The 24,502-nt window shown below is 36.4% G+C and overlaps 1 protein-coding gene across 2 annotated transcripts in view; it reads left to right on the forward strand.

Annotated features, from left to right (window-relative positions):
• The first annotated feature begins 1,800 nt into the window (after positions 1–1,800).
• crtc1a (CREB regulated transcription coactivator 1a) overlaps positions 1,801–24,502 on the forward strand; it is a 45,575-nt gene continuing 22,873 nt past the window's right edge. For both annotated transcript variants that reach the window (XM_030159794.1, XM_030159795.1), the window contains exons 1-11: positions 1,801–1,977; positions 8,930–9,046; positions 12,192–12,317; positions 14,648–14,709; positions 17,177–17,271; positions 17,896–17,981; positions 18,069–18,109; positions 19,461–19,651; positions 19,943–20,088; positions 21,607–21,699; positions 24,129–24,227. In XM_030159794.1, the coding sequence (XP_030015654.1) occupies positions 1,852–1,977; positions 8,930–9,046; positions 12,192–12,317; positions 14,648–14,709; positions 17,177–17,271; positions 17,896–17,981; positions 18,069–18,109; positions 19,461–19,651; positions 19,943–20,088; positions 21,607–21,699; positions 24,129–24,227 (1,182 nt within the window). In that variant the 5' untranslated portion in view covers positions 1,801–1,851. The remainder of the gene's footprint in view (positions 1,978–8,929; positions 9,047–12,191; positions 12,318–14,647; positions 14,710–17,176; positions 17,272–17,895; positions 17,982–18,068; positions 18,110–19,460; positions 19,652–19,942; positions 20,089–21,606; positions 21,700–24,128; positions 24,228–24,502) is intronic.

The following is a 24,502-nucleotide window of genomic DNA, read 5'->3' on the forward strand; positions in this document are numbered from 1 at the left end:
ATATGCTGCTGATGACTTAACTTCTAAAATAATAATAATAATAATAATAATAATAATAATAATAATGATAATAATAATAATAATAATAATAATAATAATCTTTATTTAACCAAAGAAGATCCTCACTGGGGCTAAAATCTCTTTTCCAATATTGACATGGCTTAACAAACATCCCACTCTGTTCACTAAACCTACTAAGACTACTACTACTTCTTCTTTTACTACTACTTCTACTGGGCTTTTCTGGTGTGAATGGGACTCCAGCAGCTGTTTGGTCCTGAAGTTTGATTTGCGGGTGTTGTGCAGTCCAGATGTGCGGTGCGCCTCCACCCCTGCGCAGCGCAGCGGCGTGATCACGCAAAGCTTCAGCAACAGCAAGCAACTGTGACATGACAGAGGCACCGGAAATCATACGGTTTGTCTACAAAATAATAACATGTGGCGAGAGAAACATCTACGTAGGCACCAAGATAATGGTAACAGCCAATAAGCAGTGAGTTGGTTAATGAAAAATACTATGCAAATATAGCAGACAAGGTTGGTTGCACCGTTCAAACGACTTGATTTGTAAGTTAATCCATTCATCAGCTAAAGGATTATTTTATTGTAGACATGTTACTTATCTATCTGGGATCTATCTATTATCTATTTGTGATCAACCAATTTACATTAATTGTATTTTCATTGAAAGAAAGCAAACAACCAAAAACTCTAGTAAGTACTGCTGGATGAAAAACCTATAGTTAATACATTAATATTAGCATTAGCTGAGCATCTTAAAGACTGACTTCATTTTCTGTCTCTTTCTATTAATGTCTTTACACCCCAGAGACAAATTGTTTTACTTATTTTATTTTTATTCTATCTTATTTTAGGCAATAATGTTCCAAACCACTTCATCATTGAGAGGGTTGCAGATTCATTATTATTTAATTTAATTTAATTTAATTTAATTTTATGCATTAATGTTCCAAACCACTTAATCATTGAGAGGGTGGCAGATTCATTATTATTTTATTTTATTTTATTTTATTTTATTTTATTTTATTTTATTTTATCAACATTGCAAACTGCTTAATCATTGAAAGGGTTGTAGATTTATTTTATTTTATCCTATTTTATTTTATTTTATTTTATTTTATTTTATGCATTAATGTTCAAAACCACTTAATCATTGAGAGGGTGGCAGATTCATTATTATTTTATTTTATTTTATTTTATTTTATTTTATCAACGTTGCAAACTGCTTAATCATTGAAAGGGTTGTAGACTTATTTTATTTTATTTTATGCATTAATGTTCCAAACCACTTAATCATTGAGAGGGTTGCAGATTCATTTTATTTTATTTTATTTTGTTTTATCAATGTTGCAAACTAGTTAATCATTGAAAGGGTTGTAGATTTATTTTATTTTATTTCATGCCTTAATGTTCCAAACCACTTAATCATTGGGAGGGTTACAGATTCATTTTTTAATTTAATTTAATTTAATTTAATTTAATTTAATTTAATTTAATTTAATCAATGTTAAAAACTGGTTAATCATTGAAAGGGGTGTAGATATATTTTATTTTATATTTAATGTAATTTAATTTAATTTAATTTTAATCTTCACCCTAATTCTGAGTTTTTCGACATAAATCGGTGAATAGATATTTACTAAAATGAAACCTACACCCATGGATGTAGCCCTGTTAAAATAAATAATAAAATAATTAATCGATAAAAAAACAAAAAAACAAACAGTTGTTATGCGGTGGTTTAGCGCGTGCCCTCACCGGAAGTCGTCGTCCTCATTCCGTCCGCCTTGACGGTGACCATTGAAGGAAAACGGAGCAGAGGAGCGAAACATGGCGACTTCGAACAATCCGCGGAAATTCAGCGAGAAAATCGCTTTACATAACCAGAAACAGGCAGAAGAGACGGCAGCGTTCGAAGAAGTGATGAAAGACCTCAGCATAACCCGGGCGGCGAGGGTAACGAAACCAGTTCTGATTGTTTTTTTTCTCCCTCCTCTTCTTCTTCTTCGTTTGTTTTCTGCGAGATGTCAGATACGCGTTTTGCGGCGGCGGGGGCAGAATAGGTAAACAATAACAAACGGCGCTTCCGGCCAGCTGTAGCCTTTATCTCCCAACGATGACAACTAACACAGCAGGCAGCAGGTAACAGCCCTCTGGGAAATACAGACGAGACGGGGGTCGTCGTTCGAAAAAGTTATTACAATTTCTGTCCCACGCCAAGTGGAAAGGAAAGGGGCGTGCGTGGATTTGACAGCGCGCGCTATGATTTTTTTTTCCTCTCGCGCCGTGCTGGAAGAGAACAGGCGATTATACGATGCTGCAGGATAAAATAATCCCATTTGTTGAATTAATAGACTCCAGATAGTATTAAAAAGCTACCAGGGTTGTGGGCGGTGGGGTGTGAGTGCAGCGTGTCTGTGTAAACTTGTCTGACAGGTCCTCAGGCCTGCAGCTCTGTACGGTGATTGACATCTAAACCAAAGATAAAGGCCAGCAGATTATGTGGCATTTAAACCACATACAGGCACAGGCCTCCCAAATTAATCCTATGGAGGCTGCTCAGTGGATGCATGATGATACACAGAACTGGAACCCTGCAATGGGACCAAAATCTGCATCCTCATTTAGATTAATTTGCATCCAGAAAACAAAATATACTACAATATAACAACAATTTCTGGAAACTGAATGAATACACAGTTTATTTAAATTAGGGATGTCAAACTCATTTTAGTTCAGCCCAATTTGAACTCAAGTGGGCAGAACTAGTAAAATAATAACAGTGAAAAAAGTAAAATTATATCATGATCAGGTTTACATATACAAAGTTTCCTTAAAAATCTGAATAACATGGACAACTTGAATTGTCGTAAGAAAAACAAGTGCAATTTTAACAATATTAAGCCTCGGTTTATCAGTTTATCATTTACACATGTGCGTTGCAACTTGCATTACAATGGCACAAAACATTTAGTAACAGACAGAATATTGGTAAAATTGCATTTACTTTTCTTAAGACATTTCCGTTTGTTCATATTTGTTCAGGCTATTCGCATTTTTTGTAAAAGTATAGTTTGGTAATGTAAACATTTTCATGTAATTTTACTTTTTTACACCAACAACACATAGAGAAAATTTGGGGTTGTCATTATTTATAGGTTATAATGATAATATTTTTCTGGTTGTGATAGGGCTGCTCGATTATAGAAAAAAACAATAATCACGATTATTTTAGCAATAATTGAAATCATGATTATTAAAAATGATTATTTGTTAACCTTAAAGTAATTTTTTTTCTTGCAAAACAAAGTAAAATATACTCTTTAAACATAAATAAAGCTTTTAAACACTAAAACAAAGTATGTTCACTTTTATGCGAAACAAAAAAATATTTTAATGCAAATAAGTAAACTGTAAATTCAAGTATGTCTCCTTTTGTAAACAAATAGTGCACTGTAATTAAACTGCTATAGACTTGCCATAGAACTATAGCAATAAAAAAAAAAAAAACACGTGAAGTGCAAATTATAAATTCAAGTATGTTCCATGTAGTAGCAGCTCATGTAAAAATGAAATTAATCAAAATTAATAATCTTTTTTTCTCGATTACATAATTTTTGTAATCGTTGAGTGTAATAATCGAAATCGTAATTGAATTTCGATTAATTGCACAGCCCTAGGTTCTGACCCACTTGAATTCTAATTGGATTGTATGTGTCTGTATGTGGAACATGAATTAAAATGATTTTGACACCATTGATTGTTAATGTCTAAAGTGTAATTTTTGTATTTCACAAATTCATTCCATGGGCCGGATTGGACCCTTTGGGGGGCCAGATTTGGCCCCCGGGCCGCATGTTTGACACCTGTGATTTAAATGCTAAGATTAAAGTCCTTTTGAGTACATATTGAATTATATCTGAGCAATATGGATAAAAATGTTATTTATGACAAAAAGTTATTTATCTACATTGATATTAAGTGTCAGACATTATGTGTAAAGATGTAAGTCGAAGAAACCACAGTGTGATTTGTGGTTGTAACCCTTCTTTCTCAACATAGCAAGTTATGCCAAATTTCAGAAATTTAGAAAATAAAATACTGTCACTGTTTGCCGTACTCAAATTTTCACAGTGAAGTGAAATTATATTACAGTCATCATAATAATGTCAAAAATCTCTAACATTATGTTTTGTGCTGTTGCTTTGGTCAGTCTATGTAAATGTCAGATGTCTGCTATTTGATACTGCAGTGACACGATCTGAACCTGTTTGTCCTCAGTGACTCTATTGGACGAAACCAGAGTGCAATTTGTGGTTTTAAACTCTTCTTTCTTAACACAAGTAGTGCAACATTTCAGAAATTCAGAAAACAAAATACTGTAGCTGCTTGCCTACTCAGATTTTTCTTAATCTTAGTTTCACAGTGAATTGAAAATATTATATATAAAACAAAAATTAAATAAATATTACACTGCTCATAGTAATGTAAAATATTTCTAATGTTGTGTTTTGGATCATTGCTTTGGTCAGTCTGTATAAATTGACGCTGACTCCGAGTTACTGCACTGACACGACCTGATCCAATTTCGTGTCCTCAATAACTGTAGAGCACAGGTGTCAAACATACAGCCCGTGGGCCAGATCCGGCCCTCCAAAGGGTCCAATCCGGCCTGTGGGATGAATTTATGGCACTGAAGATATTAACAATCAAGGGTGTCAAAATCATTTTAGTTCAGGTTCCACATCCGGACCAATTTGATCTCAAGTCCATTAGACCAGTAAAAAACTTTCATAGTAACCTATAAATAATGACAACTCCAAATTTTTCTTATAGTATAGAGAAGTAAACTTACATGAAAATGTTTACATTTAGAAACTATCTTTTCACAAAAAATGTGAATAATCTGAACAACTATAAACAACCTGAAATGTCTTAAGAGAAGTAAGTACAATTTTAACCATATTCTGCCTGTTACTAAATGTTTTGTGTATTTGTAGATCCACTGTCATCTGTAAGGTGTAATGTACATGTGTAAATGATAAACTGAAGCATAATATTGTTAAAATTGCACTTACATTTCTTAAGACATTTCAGGTTTCTCATGTTCATGATTTTTAATGGAAATGTAGATGTAAACATTTTCATAATGTAATTTAACTTTTTCACTGCTATTATTTTACTGGTCCGGCCCACTTGAAATCATATTAGGGTGAATGTGGCCCCTGAACTAAAATGAGTTTGACACCCCTGCTCTATAGAATCAAACTATTGTAAGATGTTTTGTTTTTTGGGGGTTTTTTTTGTATGAAGTCTGCATTCCGTAAATCATGATTTAGCCAAAGATTTTAGCGTAGATGCTTAAGAATCACGATAAAAAGCCTTAAATGGACTTGCAAGCCCAGCAACGTTAATGCAAACATTCCATAATGCAAAGTTGTGCATTAGTGAAACAGTTTGAAAAGCGCTTTATTTATTTATTTCATATCATGATCTGTACTAACTAGAGGTAGACCGATGTATCGATTTTTATTTTTATTTTTTTTTCAATATTGGCCATCAGCCTTAATTGTTTTTTGAATGGCGATATTTGATCAGTAGTAAAAATGTTATAAGACGTTTGATCAGGCACCTGTGTGGCAGCACTTGAAGTTCAGTAAATGTTAAAATAGTACTATGTCTATGTGTATTAGGCCTAATAATTTCATTTATATTGCTGCATAAAAATCTTAATTATCTGAGTGTTTCAATTGTATTTAACAGTCAATGTGCTTTAAAAAAAAAGGCCGTAAATATCGCCCTCAAAAATCAGTTGTAGATATCGGCTCTCGGCTGACCAAATTTACAAAACTTGGCATCTGCCTTAGAAACCTCTAGTTTCAACCTCTAGTATTAACCCTCTGAAAAGCAGATCAGATGACACATCAAGATGACACCTCGATGGGAAATGATGTTGGTTGCAAAGCGGTGGTTGTCGCAGTTACTTGCCGTCTTCTACAGTTTTCTTGTCAGTCATCCTGTATTATAATTTTGTTGTTATGCAACAGCGCTCTGGTTGATCGACCTTTGCATGCCATGTTGTCCAATCACCAAAGTGTCTGTGCATAGAGTATGATTACTGACACAACGTATAGACATATTTCTGTCATTACATGCACTTATATCTTGTCAAATCGCACGGCTGTTATGAACATTAGATACCTCCAGGTTTTTGTGTATTATCTGTCAAATTGCCTCTAGGTGAAGGCCTGTACCAGTGCTCATGTGGAAGCATATGATTATATGATAGTATGTTTCCAGGGCTGTCAACATACTGTGTTCCTTCCTGCTGTTAATCATCGTTAGTGAATGAGTGTGTTTTTATTATTGTTAGGTTTAAAGGACAAGTTCTCACATTACCACAAATAAAGTTTTTGCTGAAAAGGAGGAAAAATTATTCTTTCTTTGGAGATGATTGTTTCAGAAACAGTTACTAATGAATGGTAACATTACTTATGTGTTATTTAATTATCATGTGATCTTATGTTCTGTCATGCATACCCAGAAAAGCACATTTTCCTCACCAGAAATGAATCTGGTGATTGTTTTTTTTATTTTATTGGGCATTTTTAAAGCAATAGAAAGCTGTCAGGGTGAGACCTGTGGGAAGAAGTCTTGAGGTTTAGACTTTCACTGACTGCTGTCCTGCCCTCCCTTCAGCCTCCTTCACTCTTTTGTTGTACCTCTCCTGCTGTGGTTGAAAAGATTTGGATTGGGCTCTTCCTGAGCCAGAGATGTTACGATATATAATCCTTTGTCAACACCAGAGCTACAAATGTTAAAGAAAAATAAACTCTGAGGTTAGAGGCTTATCAGAATACATCCCTGATGCAGGCATGGTAATTCTTATTATTAGATTTTCTGCCCTGCCTCTGGGTTTGCATGAGAAAATTTAATTGAACAGTTATGGGTTTTGTAATTGGAAATGGGACTCGAGACCGTTCTGAAATATAAACACTGTCATAAAACCTCAGGGAGTTTGCTTTTGGAAATTGAACCACGGGGCAAGTTCAGTCTATGTTGGATCTTTCCTCAATTCCTTTACATTCACATCAGATTTGTTGTTGTCATTCATCTTTGACCTGAGTGCTATCTGCCTCTAGCCCTATTCACTTGGGACTAGTATAGAGTGTCCATAAAGTCTCTTTACAGTTTAACACATTTATTACAAAAGCAAGTGAATAGTCAAACCTCTGGAAATTATTTTAAAATGAAAAGTAGATATTGAAGTTCATTTAATACACCTCTATATGGGCACCATTAGCTGCACGAAGCACATTAAGACATTATAGGATTTGTTGCCATGCTGGCTGTAGTGTAACCTCATCGATGGTGGCAATGGCATCAGTGATCTTTGGGTTCAGGTCGTTGATGTCCCATATCTTTGTTTGATAGCCTACACTAGGGGTGTCCTATCCTGGTCCTTGAGAGCTACTATCCTGCATGTTTTAGATGTATCCCTCTTCCAACACATCTGATTGAAATGATAAGCCTATCATCAAGCTCTGCAGAAGCCTGATAACAACTGTCAGGTGTGCTGGAAGAGGGAAACATCTAAAACATGCAGGATAGTAGCTCTCGAGGACCAGGTTTGGACACCCCTGGCCTACACGATATCTTTAACATAATCCCGTAGAAAGAAATCCAGGGCAGTGATATCTGGTGAACGAGGTGTCTAGGGAATTGGACCATCCCTTCCAATCTACCAGTCTGGAAATGTTTGATTAAGGAACCCACCAACATGCAGTCCCTAATGTAGTGGTACACCATCTACCTGGAAAATAATGGTTGGTTGAAGGTCATCCAGTTATGGTGCTGCTTATTCAGTCAAAAGGTCAAGGTCAACATTTACAGTAATTGATCTTTCACTGGAGAAAACTGGACCAATGATTCAATTGCACATGATTCCACAATAGGATTAAAAACTGTGATAACCACTGAATACACAGAACAAATCTGATTAACATATCTCATCAATTGCTTTTGTAATACATTTTTTAAATTGTAAAGAGACTTTGTGGACACCTTGTTTAATGATCTCTGGTGATTTTAGTGGCACCTTGGCATGGGATTAGCAACGTCTGTGTTTTTTGCTCAACTTTACTGACATTATTACACAATTCTGATGTCAACAGCAGGCTCCGCTCATACAGATAACTGCGAGAAGTCATAAAATATTCCCCACCTCAGCTGTCATGCATGTCATCCAACACATCATCTTTTAAGATGTCGCTCCTCTGAAGGATTAAGGTTTGCCTTCTAAGTGATTTTCCATGCTGTATTGGGACATAAGCCTCTTGAATTTGCAGCCAAATCACTTTTAAAACTTTCATTCATCAACAGCTGCGTAGCCTCCATATGCCTAAACCGAAATGGGCTTAAAAAAATGCTTGGTAGATGCAAAACAATGTTGCAAATCACTCAAAATCATAGAAATCAAAGACGTTGATTGGAATGGGATGGGAAAGGATTAGGGATTTGCAGTGGATTTTTTATTTATTTATTTATTTTTTTTTATAAATTGCATACATGATTAATTTGGATGGGATTAAGATCATAAACAACCACTGCATTTATTACAAGTTACCAGAGGTCAATAGTGCTGTGTGAATATAGCTTAAGTGACCATTACAATTTTCAAATATCTTCAATTGTGCACCTCAGATAATAAAGAAAACTGTCATTGTGGTTAGATGTATAAAAAGTGGTTGCAAACCGAAGTTAAATAATTTATTTACAATGTGCTGGCTGGTTTTTGTTTGTTGCTGTCTGTAGAGTAGAGCATTAACATACATGACAAACTATAACAGTCTTATTTATCTCTAGTTGTGGATTGAAATTTCATGATTGTGTCTCATTATGTTTACAGTTACAGTTGCAGAAGACCCAGTATTTGCAGCTGGGACAGAACCGTGGGCAGTACTACGGAGGATCATTGCCAAATGTCAATCAGATTGGAAACAGCACTATTGAAGTGCCTTTTCAGGTGAGGGATTTTTTAATGTTTAACTAAGATTTTGAAGAACAGTTCTGTATTTGTGTTTTTCCACTGTGATAGCATCATTATAGTTTATTAAGTACTGACCCATGATGCTTCAGTGACAAATAAATATTTCACTTGGAACACAATTTGTTTTACAATAAACCCCACAGCTGCCTCTTATAAACAAATTTCCACCATCCACTGTGGTCAAATAATGCCCTGGAATATTGGTTCAACCTGTGGCTACTATAAAATGTTTACATTTGCCTTTTATACACTATACAGTCCCTGTTTCCTGGGCCAAATCCTCTTCTGTTATACAGGAAACAAAAACACTACAAACTTGTTGATGGAAGCAACAAGAGGTCTTTGTTTACAGGATTCAGAAGGAGGTGGAGTCCCTGAAAGATTTAGTTTTTACTCTAGTTTGCCGGGCTACACCCTTCTTCACAGAGCTCAGTGTTACAATCAGAGCTTTACCCCAGGCCAGAACAGCATTGAATATTTACTTATCTTTGTGTCCACACTGTTGGGTTAGTCACCAATAACTTCATATGTTGCCGACAGAATATTAATCACGACGATGCTGGCATTACCGTTAATGAGATCAAACATGGAGGTGCGGTATAAGTACAAAGTAAACAGACGTTTGCTGTGGGCCAGTATAAGCTTGCATTTATTGTCTCCTGTTCTATTTCAGTACCTGCAGTGTTTTCTGAGAAACATTACTTTCACAAACTGGCAGTGAAGTGAAAAAACAAGATCTTTTTCTTCAGTTATGCTCAGTTCGACAGATAAGAAATCACATAACCTGCTACAATTTCAGAAATGTACCCTGACTCTATGAAACCAGCAGCTGTTTTATGTTCCTCACTGTGTGACGGCAATGTTGTCTACAAAGCCAGACACTATATATAAGAGAGAAAAGCTGCTGCATTTTAGATTTTCACCCAAAATACACTGGAAAGAATCCTTTGCTCTAGGCAACTGCAGGTATTGAAACTTCATGCCAAGATGGGAATTTTTTAAAACTTTGCTCCCAGGAGATGTGTTCCTCCAACAGTCATGTTCAGAAAAGTGGAAATTATTTGTCTAGTAGGGAACCTGTTTTAATGGCTGCCATTAGCATTCAACATAAAACCAGCATGCAAGTCCATATCAGGAATGTGCAAGAACATTATTCAGTATTGTGATGATGATGACGTAACTTACGTAATCAATAAACAAGTACTGAAGTTTTACTTGTGCAGTTTTTATGCATTTCTGCCTTTACAGTTCAGTGCTAGTGTAGCTTCCCAGACATTAACTACACTGTTACCCATAAAGTGTAAATGGGACTCAAAGGTGATTACTGATATGTATAAATAGGAGTAAAAAAGGAACGTGTCTGAAAACATAATTATTCCAGCTTTATGGGTTTAAAGTATAAATGTGTTTTTCCACACTGTATGAAAAAAAAGCATATGTTATAGCACATTAATGTAAATAAGACATTACAAATGTATTAACAATGGAATATATATGTAATGATGATGAAAATGCACTTTATTTCATCATCACTTGGGCCGCACAGTTGATTAAATAATCAAAAACCCAATCTGGCCAAGTGAATGATGCAAATAACAGCAACTGCAGTTTTTTTTGCTACAGGTAAAATGTGTCACTACTTACAGTTATGAATGAATCACAGTTATAAGATCAGCCTCAGCCTGAAAATAGATCTAGAGGTAGAACATTTAGAGCAGTTATAATGATAAAAATATTTCAACACTGAGTAAAATTCAGTAAAAACAAAATATAGAGAAAATTGTAAGTATTGTTACGTATTTTAAGTACTGAAGTATTTAGATAAGTGCAAAAGATGTAAACAACAAACAGATATGCTTATATATGTATCTGTGTATATGCATTTGTAGAAATATGTGTATATGTGTTTGAGTACTTGTACATACATAGAGAAGTACATGTAAATCTTTTCTATTTACCTTGATTCTCAACCCTGGGGTGTTACACTGTTATAAAAACTAATAAAAAAATGATGAAAACAACATGCAAACAAAATTAATTAGATATGTATCTCCATGTTTATTGCAATATAAAACTATATTATTGGATTCCTCTTGATCATTTTTGTAGCCCGGCCCATTTTTAACTATGAAACACTCCCAGTACTTTTGTATGTGTTGTGTTTGATGATGACGATGATGATGGAGGACGAAAAAAATACACGTCACTGGTCATCCCTAGGGCCGCACAGCTGCTCAGTGTGTTACCATAATCACAATCTGGCCAAATGAGTGATACAAATCACAGAAGCTGCAGGTTTTTTTGTTGCTTCAGGTAGAATTATGAATGACGCACAATGGTGAAAGATTCAAAACATATTGTCTCACATAAGTGACCATTTGGGAATAACTTTGGTACAGTCCAGCAAAACTCACATCATTTCACAATAAAATGAAAAAATGAAAAGCAAAATTTTATATTTCCTCTAAAATCATGACTCATAGCTCATTGTCATGGATAAAACATGAGAACAGATGGACTTCTTAAATCATGTTTAAGCTGGTGCAGGTTTTTTCAGCCACTTTAACCATGTCAACCTCTGCTCTGGTTCACGTCCAGAAATAGTGAAAAGTGACCAAACTCCATTTACTAGTGAGGATGATAGATTTCCCATTCGCCTCATTCTAACAGGTGCAGAAATCCAACAGCAGAGTGAAGGAAACGTCAGTCTTGCACAGCTTGTACATGCCCACACAGTCCAGACAGGAGGACTAATCAGACAAAATAGCGAAAACACCTGTGTGGGTGGACCAAGTTTACGTAAAAGCTTTAAAGCACAAATGTATTTTGCGATCAGTTGACACACTGCAACTTGGGAAGACCTTAGCATTATGTGTACAAACAAGAGGCTTAAGGAGAACGTTCAGTAGCAGCACAAACAAAAGGTGATGCTCAAATTTCACGGATAAAATACTAATGTTTTTATCCCATTTTTACACTTTTCATTGTAGACAAACAGACCTTTAATTTCACATACATTTCCAAAATTCAAGTTTTAGTCATTACCTAGTTATTACTGTCTGATGTTCCAGAGCGGCTTTGACAGTTGGATCATTTCTTTAACCTCCTTTTCCTTTTGTAGAATTCAGGGCTGGACACAAACAGAACAACACGACACCACGGTTTGGTCGACAGAGTCTACAGAGACAGGAACCGTATCACATCTCCCCACCGGAAACCTCTGTCTATCGACAAACATGGACGCCAGATATCCTTTAACACTTCCTGTTTCTTATGTTAATGTGAAGAGTTAGTGATGTCAGCTAGGACTGTGAATAATTTTTTAGGTTTCAGTTCATATTTTTTAATGGAACCAACTGGATTACAGTTCAAGGACTCTAATGTGAATGGGACTTTAATTCACCTCTAACTTGACAAAACTAAAGCAGTTCTATGAAATTGGTCTTCTTTGTCATGGTTACACGTGTTCATTTTACACAGATAGATGCATAGAGATAGAAGAAATCTAGAAATATAATGATAGGTAATTATAGACTAAAAAAAATTATGTATTTTGGCTGAATGGCAAGATACAATATCACTGATACGATATCACTGACAGCATTCTATACACCAGCTGATTCATTTAGTTCCTCTCTTCAGTTCTGCAGTAACAGCGGTCTGCTCATTTTCAGCCTTCATGATTTTATTTTTTCAGTGCCAACGAAACACATCACACAAACTCCTGCCTGTTAAATTGGACTAACCAAAGTGCTGACTATAAGATACTATCTTTAACCTTGTATTTGGCTGATGCCGGTGGCATAAAATATACGTTAAAGTTTGTATTTTGCATTCAAGGTATAGTTCCTTACTGCATTCAACATAGAACAAGCTGTAATACATCATGTATACTTTTACAGCAATCAGCCATAACATTATGACCACTGACAGGCCAAATGGTGTGAATTATTTATCACCCCGCCCCCCGAAGTGGAGGCAAGGAGTATTGTTTTTGTTTCCGTTTGCTTGTTTGTTTGTTAACCCTCTGGCAGCAAAACTATGGGTTCAGTTCCTACCAAATTGGGTTTATAGATTGCCAGTGACCCAGAATAGAGCTGATTACATTTTGGGAAAAGTAGGTCAAAGTTCAAACTTTTTTGAATGTTTTAAATCTTTTTTTTCCCCCATTTACTTATAGGCGACATTTCAATTGTCTGTAGCAGCAAAAGTCTTCATTGAATTCATACCAAAATGGGTTTATAGATTGCCAGTGACCCAGAATGGATGTGGTTACATTTCAGGAAAAGTAGGTCAAAGTTAAAATTGTTTATGAATTTTTAAATTCTTTTTTCTTCTCCCATTTACTTAGAATGGGCGAAATTTCAAATGTCTATAAAAACAATAGTTTTGTTTCAATTTACTTCAAACTTGGCACATATATAGAGACAACTGATATTCTGACATCAGCACATGCATAGACATGAGGACATCAGTTAGATCGATGCCAAAATAACCTACAATATGTGTGAGGGGCGGGGTTTGTTGTACCTGGCACCACTTGTTATAATAATTACTGCTGCCTAATGTATCCAACCCAGTGAAAATGCATTGAAATTGAATTGAAATAGTCAGTATTATTAACACTTCTCCTGTCAGTGGTCATAATAAAATGGCTGATCACAGTCTCCTTAGTTTTTTTAAAAAGCCCAGTAAGTGGGATGGCATTGATTAAACGTGGTGAAAAAAGAGGGACTGATGTGGTGAAGGATGACGGACAAGCAAGGAATACGCCAGTTCTTATGGCATTTGGTGTGCTATATGTACGCATTTTCTACCTTTCATGTGTTATTTGATGACATGTCAATTTGTGCCCAGATCTCTGGTTCCCATAACCCAAACCCTTACCCTCAGTGCATGGTGTATGACACTACGTGAACTTACACAAGGAAAGCTTATAATGTCTACAGATAACACACCAATTAAAAGTGGCGTATATAATCATGCGAGTCGTGATACCACGTTGGTTTATCAGCCAGCAGCAACTACAGTTGTTGCATCATTGAGATGTTTTTGAACATTAAATACTACTAAATATATCTTATTATCATTAAAAAATAAAAATTTGAAATGACGGATAATAATATGTTATGATGGAATTTTTACGACCCTGTCCATCAAAATGACGGGCAATAAAAATGTCTTGCACAACCTCTGGCTGATCGATGTATGTTCCACCCCTACGTTAATTTTGACTCATGAAAACTATGGGTGTTTTTTTGTGACTACTTTTAGCTGACTTCAGCCTATGTTTAATTAAAGCCAAATTAAGAAGGTGTTTAGTTGGAAAGTCTCAAATAAGCATCCTGTAAAATGAGCCAGTCTGTGAGTCGAGCCATGACCAACATCAGCCCCTCATCATATGAAGTTCACAGTTCATGTTTTCTCACTTTTCTCACATTCTGGTTTATTCGAGGCACCGTCGACACTCTGCTTTTTATTACAGCTCCTCGTGTTAAAAGAATTCACAGTGTGGAATACACTGAATCTGCCAAGACTTTCCCTCTCCAGCTGTATTTTCTTAACCTGCAGTCTCACATTGACAGCTGTCCATATGGTTCAGTATATCTGTCACCACCACCTGATACCAGCTGGAGGAGGTAAGATGAAACACTGTCACTGCATGATGGTACATCTCCCACTGTTGACTTTTTTTTTTTTTTTTTTTTTTTTACATTTATCACAATACACTCTTCCTGTGCCCTGAGTAATACCATGCTGTAGTTTTTGAAGATACAAAGCCAGAGAGAAGATGACGGATTAGAAAAGACATTGAAGAGATTGTTTTGAAAGAAATGGTTCCTATTTGACCATAAAGACAACATTAACCCTTAAAGACCTAGAGCTATCTTTGTGGCGACTCCCAAATGTAAATTATCTCTATATAACCTTTCCTAAGTGATTTATCACCATTTATTATTGTATTCTCTTCAGCATTTTGTATTTGTCAGCAAAAAGCAGGTATTTTACTATGTAACTAGGGTTATTATATATAAAAAGAGAATAAACTGAGGTAAAATTGACTTTATTTTGCAAAATATATCCGTAACTGAATGCGAGAACAAGCATCTACACCCTCTGCAACTATCAAACTACATGGGTTTTTATGATCAAATGAGTCATATCTGAATAATACGGGCAAACTCTAACCTGTGCAATAATATCCAATACCTATGCAATAATGTGCAATAAGGTTATGATTTAGGATGCATGGATGTGTAGATGCAAGTGAGTAGTGCGCATTATTCTTTTTATCATGCTTTTAGTTTTACTTGCTCTACTGTTGTACTTTTATTTTCATTTATTTCACTATTTATGATTGATATGTTCTGTTTTTACCCTGGTCTTTGAGTTTTGTTGTATATTTTAGACAAAATGACAATAAAGGAAATCTAATCTAATCTAGTCTGATGCAGATGAAAAGTTGAGAAACTGCATTTTACCTGAATTATTATTTAAATGTAATCACAGGATTAGTGGATTAAACGTTATTAAATATTTTAGGTCAGTAAATGGTTTTGGCTGCTGGCGGCTGTTGGAGTCTTTGAGGGTTAATGCCAAAATCAAGCAAATAATGATAAACATGTGTTTGTGACATGGTAAAGGATTGATTACACAATTTTGGAAAAAGGCAGTGGGTTTGATAAATGCTCGTAATTTTACCTCAAGAAGAAGTGACACATGAAGGCAAACAGGATTTACGACAGTTTGTTCCTGTTTGGAATGTATGATGAGGACAAATGAATTATTACAACATGGTTTGGTTTTGCTCAGTTTTGTGAAGTATTTTAACATCTGGTGCAATCCTGTTTTCTTATGAGAACATGTTTTTTAAAGGAGCACTGCATAAAAAATAAATATTTTGAGCTTTAAACTCAAGTGTATGACTTAACTGTGATAAAACACTGCCATAATGATAAATAGCTCAACTCCATTTTTAAGAATTTTCTATGCACAAAAGATGGTTTTGTGATAACTTAATGTAAGCATATAAAAAAAAGAATGAATATATATTGCATGAGCTGAGTGATTAAAGACATTCAGTTTACATTTGATCATAAGTTATCATAGTCAGATGTACTGTAAATGTAGGTGAACAGTGATCTCTCCTGTGTTTTTAAGATCAACACAAACACAATCAGTTTTAACACCTGTTATAAAATGTTGTTGATAATTGTTCTGTTTGCCTGGTTTTAAAAGGAGAATGTTACATAATGAGTGCTGTGGAACATTGTGTCTGTGGTCTGTTGTGTGTATGTTTGTTCTTTGCTTGTACACAACTAACCCTACTGTAATTATTATTTTAACACAGGTTTTTTTATTTATTGTGATTAGTTGACATTATCAGGATCATTGTCTCCATTCAGCTGTGGAGACATTTGGCTAAAACTAACAGAAATGACATTTGATCATTTTTTGACACTTTTTTAATGACATTTATTATTGATCTGTTTATTTACTCATTTTGATATTGTACCTTGGTCCAGTTTGTCAGTTATGGTCTTGTTGATTTATAAGTATCACCTTTTTTTTTTTTTTTACCAGTAGTACATGGATTATTTTGTTTTTGTACCTGGGGTGAATTATTTGAGTAATGGGATTTGTATAAGTCATGTTATTTCTGCCATGTTCAGTTTTTTTAACAAACAGCAAACATGATTATAATTAATTTTCTAAGTTTCAGAATCCTCTTACATTAATAGCTCTTCATCTTGATAAGGTGTATGTGCATAATTAAACTATCTTAAACTACAGTGGTAACAGAATAGACGGTAATGTACAGTTTCAATATTGTGACAGCCTTATCTTATCTTGCAATTTATATGAAAGTGCAGAGGGATTTTACCCTCACTTCATTTTTATCCCCAAGGTATTTTACACTCTTAATTCTGTCACATTGTTTTAGCTGATTCAGTTGTTTTGTATTTTAATCGCTGCAATTGCTCCTAATGTTTCCTACTATGTTTCTATGTCTCCACTTCAGTACATGCTGAGCTAAAATAAAGGGTGCACAAATGAATGAATGAATTTACTTAAGACAGTCATTTTTAATTCCTTGTGCTTCAGGACAAACTCTGACTCGGCACTGCACCAGAGCACACTGACTCCGGCACAGCAGGCCTCCTTCACCGGGGGATCACAGGAGCTCCAACCGAAACGAGGTACAGATTATGTCACTTAAACAACACAAGAAAATCACAGGCTTTCATTACGGAGCTGCCGAGACCACACACATACTCTAAGTATTTAATGTATACTGTGTTCTCCTCCTAACTCGAGTGCTCAGGTGTTGCTGTTGTGCTACTCGGCAGGGTTGGCTGAGGCTGTTTTGTTGTAAGCCCGTTTATTTTCGTGGTATTTTTCTGCTTTCTCTTGACGATTCAGTCGAGTGCACTCGATATGATGAAAGGGTCTGAGTGTAGCTTTGAAGGCTGAGGAGGAAAATGACGACTGAGAAGGCAGGATGCATTCAAGGGTCCGATGAATTTTAGTCCTAATGGCTTGGCTGGGCTGATGTTTTTCATTTTAGGAGCACTTAGCTGTGTATAAATCAAATTTTTTAGATATCTTTTGGGTTTTACACAACATTAAAGGTTCTCATCTTTTTGTTTCTTTCTTGCATCGTGTGTTTTATTACAACCTTTTTGTGGTTTTCTATATTTATTTATCACATTATCATCTCAGATGAAGACATAGGCTTTAATTATTCTGAGCTCAAACAGGCTGGACATCAGTAAACCCATGAGATTGAGAGATTTTTTTTTCTTTCTTTTGCCTTTCTGTAGTTCTCCTGCTGACTGTTCCAATGTCTGAAGCAATTAAGCAAGAGGTTGATGAAGATGGGCAAAAACAGAACTGGGAATGCAAAAAGGTGAAACTTGTACGTTCACATAAATGTTTACAGCAGCTTGCTGTGTTTGTACAGTGCTTTATCTGTGAATATTTTTCTTCCTTTCAGAATGTTTCGAGGTCAAAGCCCTGCAAAGTCCCTGGGATACAGTGAGTATTTTGCAGACTTTCCTCCAGAGCTGCAGAAAAAACCTGAATATTGCAAAATGTGCTGAAAATATTTACTTTAGGATGTTCTGTTGGAGCAGAAATGGTGTTGAAATGCACATTTACACATGCGCAATGAAAGTGTATGAATAAAACATTGCTATAACTTGAAGCCATCTGACTGCAGTTAATTTACATTTACTCATTAGCTTGCCAAGAGTTTAAAGCTGAAACATTAACAAATGTACAGCTGGTGACATGAAGGAAGTGCAAATATTTCTAGTGTGGTTTGTCTCAGAAAATGTTTTTAAGTAATGCTCAGTAATCCAAATAAGAAGAAATCCACGTTCATTCATCTTGTCAGTGACTGTGTTTACTCTGACCCTAATATTACACTAATAATTGGAACAGTCCAATCAGATTGACAAATATCAGAGATGGGTGGTAGTGAGAAAGTTTGGTAATCTGTTTAATGGAAGCATTCTTCTACTTCTGCCTTTTCTCCTCTTTGTCCTTCCTTCTCTCCTCCATCTTTTTCTTCCAATCCTAAATTTCCTTCTTATTGTCGTTTCTCAACTTCTTCCTGTTCTCCTCCTGCTCCTCCATTTTCTTTTTCTGTTTTCTTCTCCTTTTTGTCCTTCCTCCTGTCCTTCTCTTCCTCCTCTCTCCTCTTCTTCTTCTCCCTCTTATCCTTTGTGTCTTTCCTCCTCCATCTTCATCTTCTTATGCTCCCTCTTGTTCTTCTTACTGTTCTTTCTCTACTTTTTCCTCTTGTTCTTCTCCTCTACCTTCTTCTTCGTATTCTTCTCATGTTTAATGGGAATAGAACCATCAAGAAAGCTGGGGTCATTCAGGAAACAAGTTTTGGCATTGTTTCCTCATGACTGCTTTTTCAGTACCTCTTTTGTATTGACATACATTGAATGGAACCATCTACAGATTTAAGTTGCTTTGTGCAGTTTAGTTGATTGGTGCAAATTCAAGCAAGATTTATCTGAGTGCATTCTACTTGGATCGAGTCTGTCTGGATGTAGAGACAACGACTCGTAAGCCATTTTGCTTTTAATGGTGTTGCACTTGACTTAAGGACTTGTTTTTTCATCCAAAAGTACACTTTCCTTCACAGCTGTAAAATCCAATAAAGAATGCTATATTCTACATTCACTTGAAACCTCTTTGCAATCACAAACATTTTGATTTGTAGCTGTAGTTTAGTTACATATTTTTAATCAGCAATTGTAAGAGATTCTACTTATCTATTAATTTCATAATTACACATGCAACACTATTATTTCATCTTCAACCCTGGTATCTTGCTTGTCATCACTGTTGAGTTCCTGTTTGCTTTCTGCAGCATATTTCCGTCTCCGGACCAGCAGCTGACTGCTTCACTAAAACCAGCAGCCCACAATACTGGCGGTTCACTGCCTGACCTGACCAACATCCAATTCCCTCCTCCACTGCCCACTCCGCTGGACTTAGAGGATGCAGCTGCCGCCTCGTTCAGCTCCTCTAACAGCACACAGCCTCTGGCTAACACACAAGGTACCACTATAGACACCCTCTGTTATGCTTACACTGCTACAACAGTTTTTTGAGCTCAGTCACCAACATTTTGTCACTGTAAAGGGCTGGTATCTTACTAAATCAGATTTTTTTTACAATTTGCCATGAGTTTCAGCATAATCCTCTGTAGGTTTCTTGTCAGTGTGGCAGTCATATTGTGTTGCCAATTATTTTCTAAACTGTCTCTGGCCCTTGTTTAGTCTTAATTTCAGACTCTGATGTGTGCTTTTTAAGAACTCTTTCCTTATGCTGTGTCTGTGTGCTGGGTAGGAGTGAACGCCTCTCAGTCCGCAGTAACCATGGAAATGCAGCCTGGGCAGGACAACATGGTTCCTCTCATCTTAAACGCAGGAGACTCCCACCAGCAGCCGCCCATGCAGCTCTCTCCCACATCTCCACCTCTCACTCTCTCTCAGGTATAGCCCTGACCCAGATCCTGACCTTCTCTACAGAGTCCATCATGACCGCTTTATTGGTTATTGATAAGAGATGATTGTGTTGTTTTCATTTACTGTAGACAGTTACTAGTGGTTCACATTGATTTTGTGAGAAATAGTTATTAGGTCCTACTTGTTGTGTAATGTTAATAGAATAATATATTTTAAACATAGACTCTATAATTAGTGGACAGAGGAACTGTGATATCACCATTGGGTGGCACGGTGGCATAGTAGTTAAATAAATATATATATATGTTAATTCTCCTGTGAGTGTCCTTGACCATAGTATCGATGAAGATCTGAACTTGGTCCCTGAGCGCCTTCAATGGCAGCTCATTGTTCCTAATATGTGCTGTGTGCTAAAGCTAACTGCTAATGCTATGTACAATGTGTGTGTTAGCATGGGTAAAATACAGGGACCAAATTTCCCCAGGGGGACAATAAAGTGAGTTGTCCTTAACCTACAGTCTTTTAACCACTGTTTTCTGAACTGTCATTTGTGTAGTAGTGCAGTAATATCGTTTTTTTGGAGATGAACGTGGTCATATTTGGACAAAAGGGCAAAACTGTGGGAGCGTAAGGGGTCATAGGTGAGCTAATGCTAAATGCTAGCTTTCTGACTGTAAAATGGTTAATGTCATCCAGCATTCTGCAAATAATTCATCATGCATACTTGTTAATGGAACCTTTCAAACACAGCTACAGCGTAAAATGTGTTTTATTAAATAAACAGAAGGTCCCAGTGTCCATTGCAGCAGGTGAATGAGCCGGACAAGACGGACATTTAAACGTTATTAATGAAGCAATTCCTCAGAGATGGACCACCTATCCATGTATAAATTACAGGGTCTATATAAAATGAATAAGACCAGAAGGACTGCTGAGGAAGAAAAATCTTGATGTATTTTTAGTAAACAGAAGTTCAGTGTAAGTCTATTCGAGTCAACCCCAGTGGCCTTTAATGATCTTACACTTTTAAGATGCCTCCTCATTGGTTTCGTTTTGGATCTAAGTCCTTACCCCTTGATTTTAACGGACATTCAAAGGTGCGTCATAGTTTTCAGACATCTATAAATGCCTTTCAGCATTTCACCAAGTGTAATAATACAACATAAAATCTACTCCATTATAACTCATAAATGTTTTCAGAGCAGTACAAGGATTAAATATGTGATTAACAGCTTCAATTACACAAATCACAACTTACTCTACTACTGTGCTCCATGGCTTGTCATAGAATCAACTTGGCAGCTCCTTTAAACATGTGTTTGCACAGCAGCAGAAAACAGCATCAGGTCATCTATCTTAATATTTAGTGTTTTCATTTGGATGCAGAAGAGCAGACTGCAGAAGGAAGATGTTTCCCCTGATTTCCACCTCCTGTATATTTATCTCCAACTCTAACAGAAGAGAAGGAAATGTGTTTTATTAGACTATCCATTGTAGACTCTCAGTACACCAACCAACCAGCCAATAAATGTGTTCTTCCCCCAGGCGGCCATCAACGCCATGAACCTTGAACAGCAGCTGTCCCAGTATGCCTTCTTCAACCAGCAGCCGTCAACCCAGACACACCAGAGTCAACCAGTGAGTTACCCTCAACACTATCTGCAAAAACTAAATCAGGATGAACGGTCAGTCATAGCTGCCATATTAAGGGGACAGCAGCATGGAATTAACAGAAAATAAACTAGACATGGAACAATTCACTTCACATTGGTGCACCAGCATAAAAGCTCACAATGTGACCACAGCTCACTTGGGGAAAGATTAAAAACATAAAACAAAATAGAACGAGGATGAAGAAATTTGTAAGGTTTTTTGGGCTTTTACACCTTTATTAGAGACTATGTAGATGGGGAATGACATGCAGCTGGGTTAGGAATCAAACACAGGCTGCTGCAGTAATGCCCTCAGTCATGTGGAATGCATGATACCAGGTGAGCCACGGGTATGCAAGCAAGTTATAGGTATTCATGGGTGGATTCATGGGTGCAGATGAAAAGTAGTTATTTTTACTCATATTTACATGGGTGTATTTTTTATACAGCAGTGTTCATAAATATGCATGGTCCCTATTAAATAAACCAGTAAAATAAAACTAAAACTAGAAAAGCACTTGGAGAGCACAGACCTCCGCCAAGGCAGATCATTGCACCCCCCCAGATCACCACCAAAATTTAATCATTTGTTCCTTGTGCCAGTATCAACATTTCCTGAAAGTTTCATCCAAATCTGTCCATAACTTTTTGAGTTATCTTGCACACAGTCAGACAGACAAACAAACCAACGCCGGCAAAAACATAACCTCCTTAGCGCATATAATAAATAGGTTTGTGTACAAAATAAATGACACAGTCCATTAAGTAACTGCAAAAGACCAACAAAAACAGGTGGATAATAGAGCGTAAAAGTGGCTCAACTGGTAGGGGCTTGGCTTAGTAACAGTTAGGTTGACAGTTCATATCCCATCCAACAAGTTAGTGCATGTGAAGTGGTAGCTGGAGGGGTGCTAGGTCACTGCTGAGGTGCCCTTGAGCAAAGCACTACTCCTCTAACTACTCTGGGTGCACAACCATGTGGCAGCCTGCACTTCCAGTTTAAGTACATGTGCTTTCTGTTTGTGCATGTTTGTATTTGAGCCTTTGTGTCTGTACAAAATAATAATAGTAGAGTGAAAATTTTAATTTCCTTAAATTTGCTTTTTAAAAAGAGCCAACAGATCAGTCAGATCAATAAAGTAATATAACAAAATGAGTTGAAAACCACTTAACTTACCTTTTGTTCTAAAATTAACCAAAAACAACTAAAGACATATTTTAACTTCCTGTGATCTTTGAGACTAACAAACCAGACCAAAAAAACCACTCAAAAAACAACATGCTGTGCTACCTGTCCCAGCCTCTAGGAGTCAATTAAAAAAATCAGGTCTTTGTAAAAGAAAAACCACAAACACTAATTTCGTGACTGCTTTGTTAATGTTACTCACACAAAATCACAGCTGCATGACTGAAGCTGCAGTAATGCTTTTATACCCAAGGCGGTGATTGCTGAAGCCTGATTGGTTCACAGGACTGGGGCACTGGTCCAATCAGACAGATGGGAGGTGGGTCCGGGTACAGAAGCAGTCACTAGGTGTGGAGGACGGCTCACACAGATGAACTTAACATGTTCAGAGGAGAAAAAGGAGGCCATAATAGCCATTTACAATAACGACGCATCTTTCCTTTGGTATAATCTTATTTACTTAGGTTTAATTAATCATCGAAGCCTTTATTATTTCGAAATGTGGCCATAATTTTCATACTTACTGGCAGACCAACTCCTTTTGAAACTGTTTCTCAAGTGTATTCTCTCATCTCCACTGCTGTCAGTGGCCAAATCCTTCTGCCAAGTTCTTTGGGAGTATAAACAAAACTTTATGCTGCTTCGTGTTATAAAAGTGTAATTGTAGACAGAACAGAAAAGAAGGACTGGTTTAAGGCGAGGTCCAGGCCTGGTTTTATGTCATCTATTGTCTTTGTTCCTCAGGGGACTTTTTCAAGGGCCAAGTATTTAAAAAAAAAAAAAAAAAGAACCAGTACAGTTGCAGTATTGGAGAAACACTGGATAATCAGATTGATTTTTCTGTACCATATTGAGCAGCATCACATTCTAATGTATTGAATCACATTGTGTTGAATCAATACATGGTACCTAAATACTAATGTAAAACTAGGAATATACAGAACCGAACTGAGCCCAAAAGCCAAACAGAAAGACTGAATAAAAATAAAATTATAGGAAATTTGCCATAATAACGCTGATTTCATTTCACACATTTAAAATAATTAAGATATCCAAATGCCTCTGTAGCCATTTATTCCTTGCAAAATCTTTTTATATGACTGTCAACATTACAAGCAGATAGTGATAAAATGAATCTGCGATAAGCCAAGATTATTAAGACCATAAAGAGGTACTTGATGACTGTATTATGGGTCTGTCTGTTTATGACTCCACTCTTTAATTTCTAGCAAACAGGCCTGGTCCAGCTGCCGTCCTCCGTGAACTCCTGCTCGACGCCAGACAACCAGACGTCTTCACAAACCAACATGACCATGGACATGAACACGGTGAGCAGTCTGTTTACGTCATGTCGGTGGGTTTTAGAAAAGAAATGCATCCACTGCTAATTTCTCACTTCTCTCAAATCTTAATGACAATGCACCTACTTTTCCAGCTACTCAGATGTTGCACTATGACATCACTTACATCAAGAAGAAGCTGAAATTGAAGCCTGTGACAGTATTTGTGATTTCTCTGATTGAGTTGGTTATTACATAATCACCTGATCAGACTTTACTGGATGCATCTAACAAAAATGCCATATTTCCGACACTATTTCTAC

The sequence above is a fragment of the Sphaeramia orbicularis genome, chromosome 17 (genome assembly GCF_902148855.1).
Source record: "Sphaeramia orbicularis chromosome 17, fSphaOr1.1, whole genome shotgun sequence".
Lineage (NCBI taxonomy): Eukaryota > Metazoa > Chordata > Actinopteri > Kurtiformes > Apogonidae > Sphaeramia > Sphaeramia orbicularis.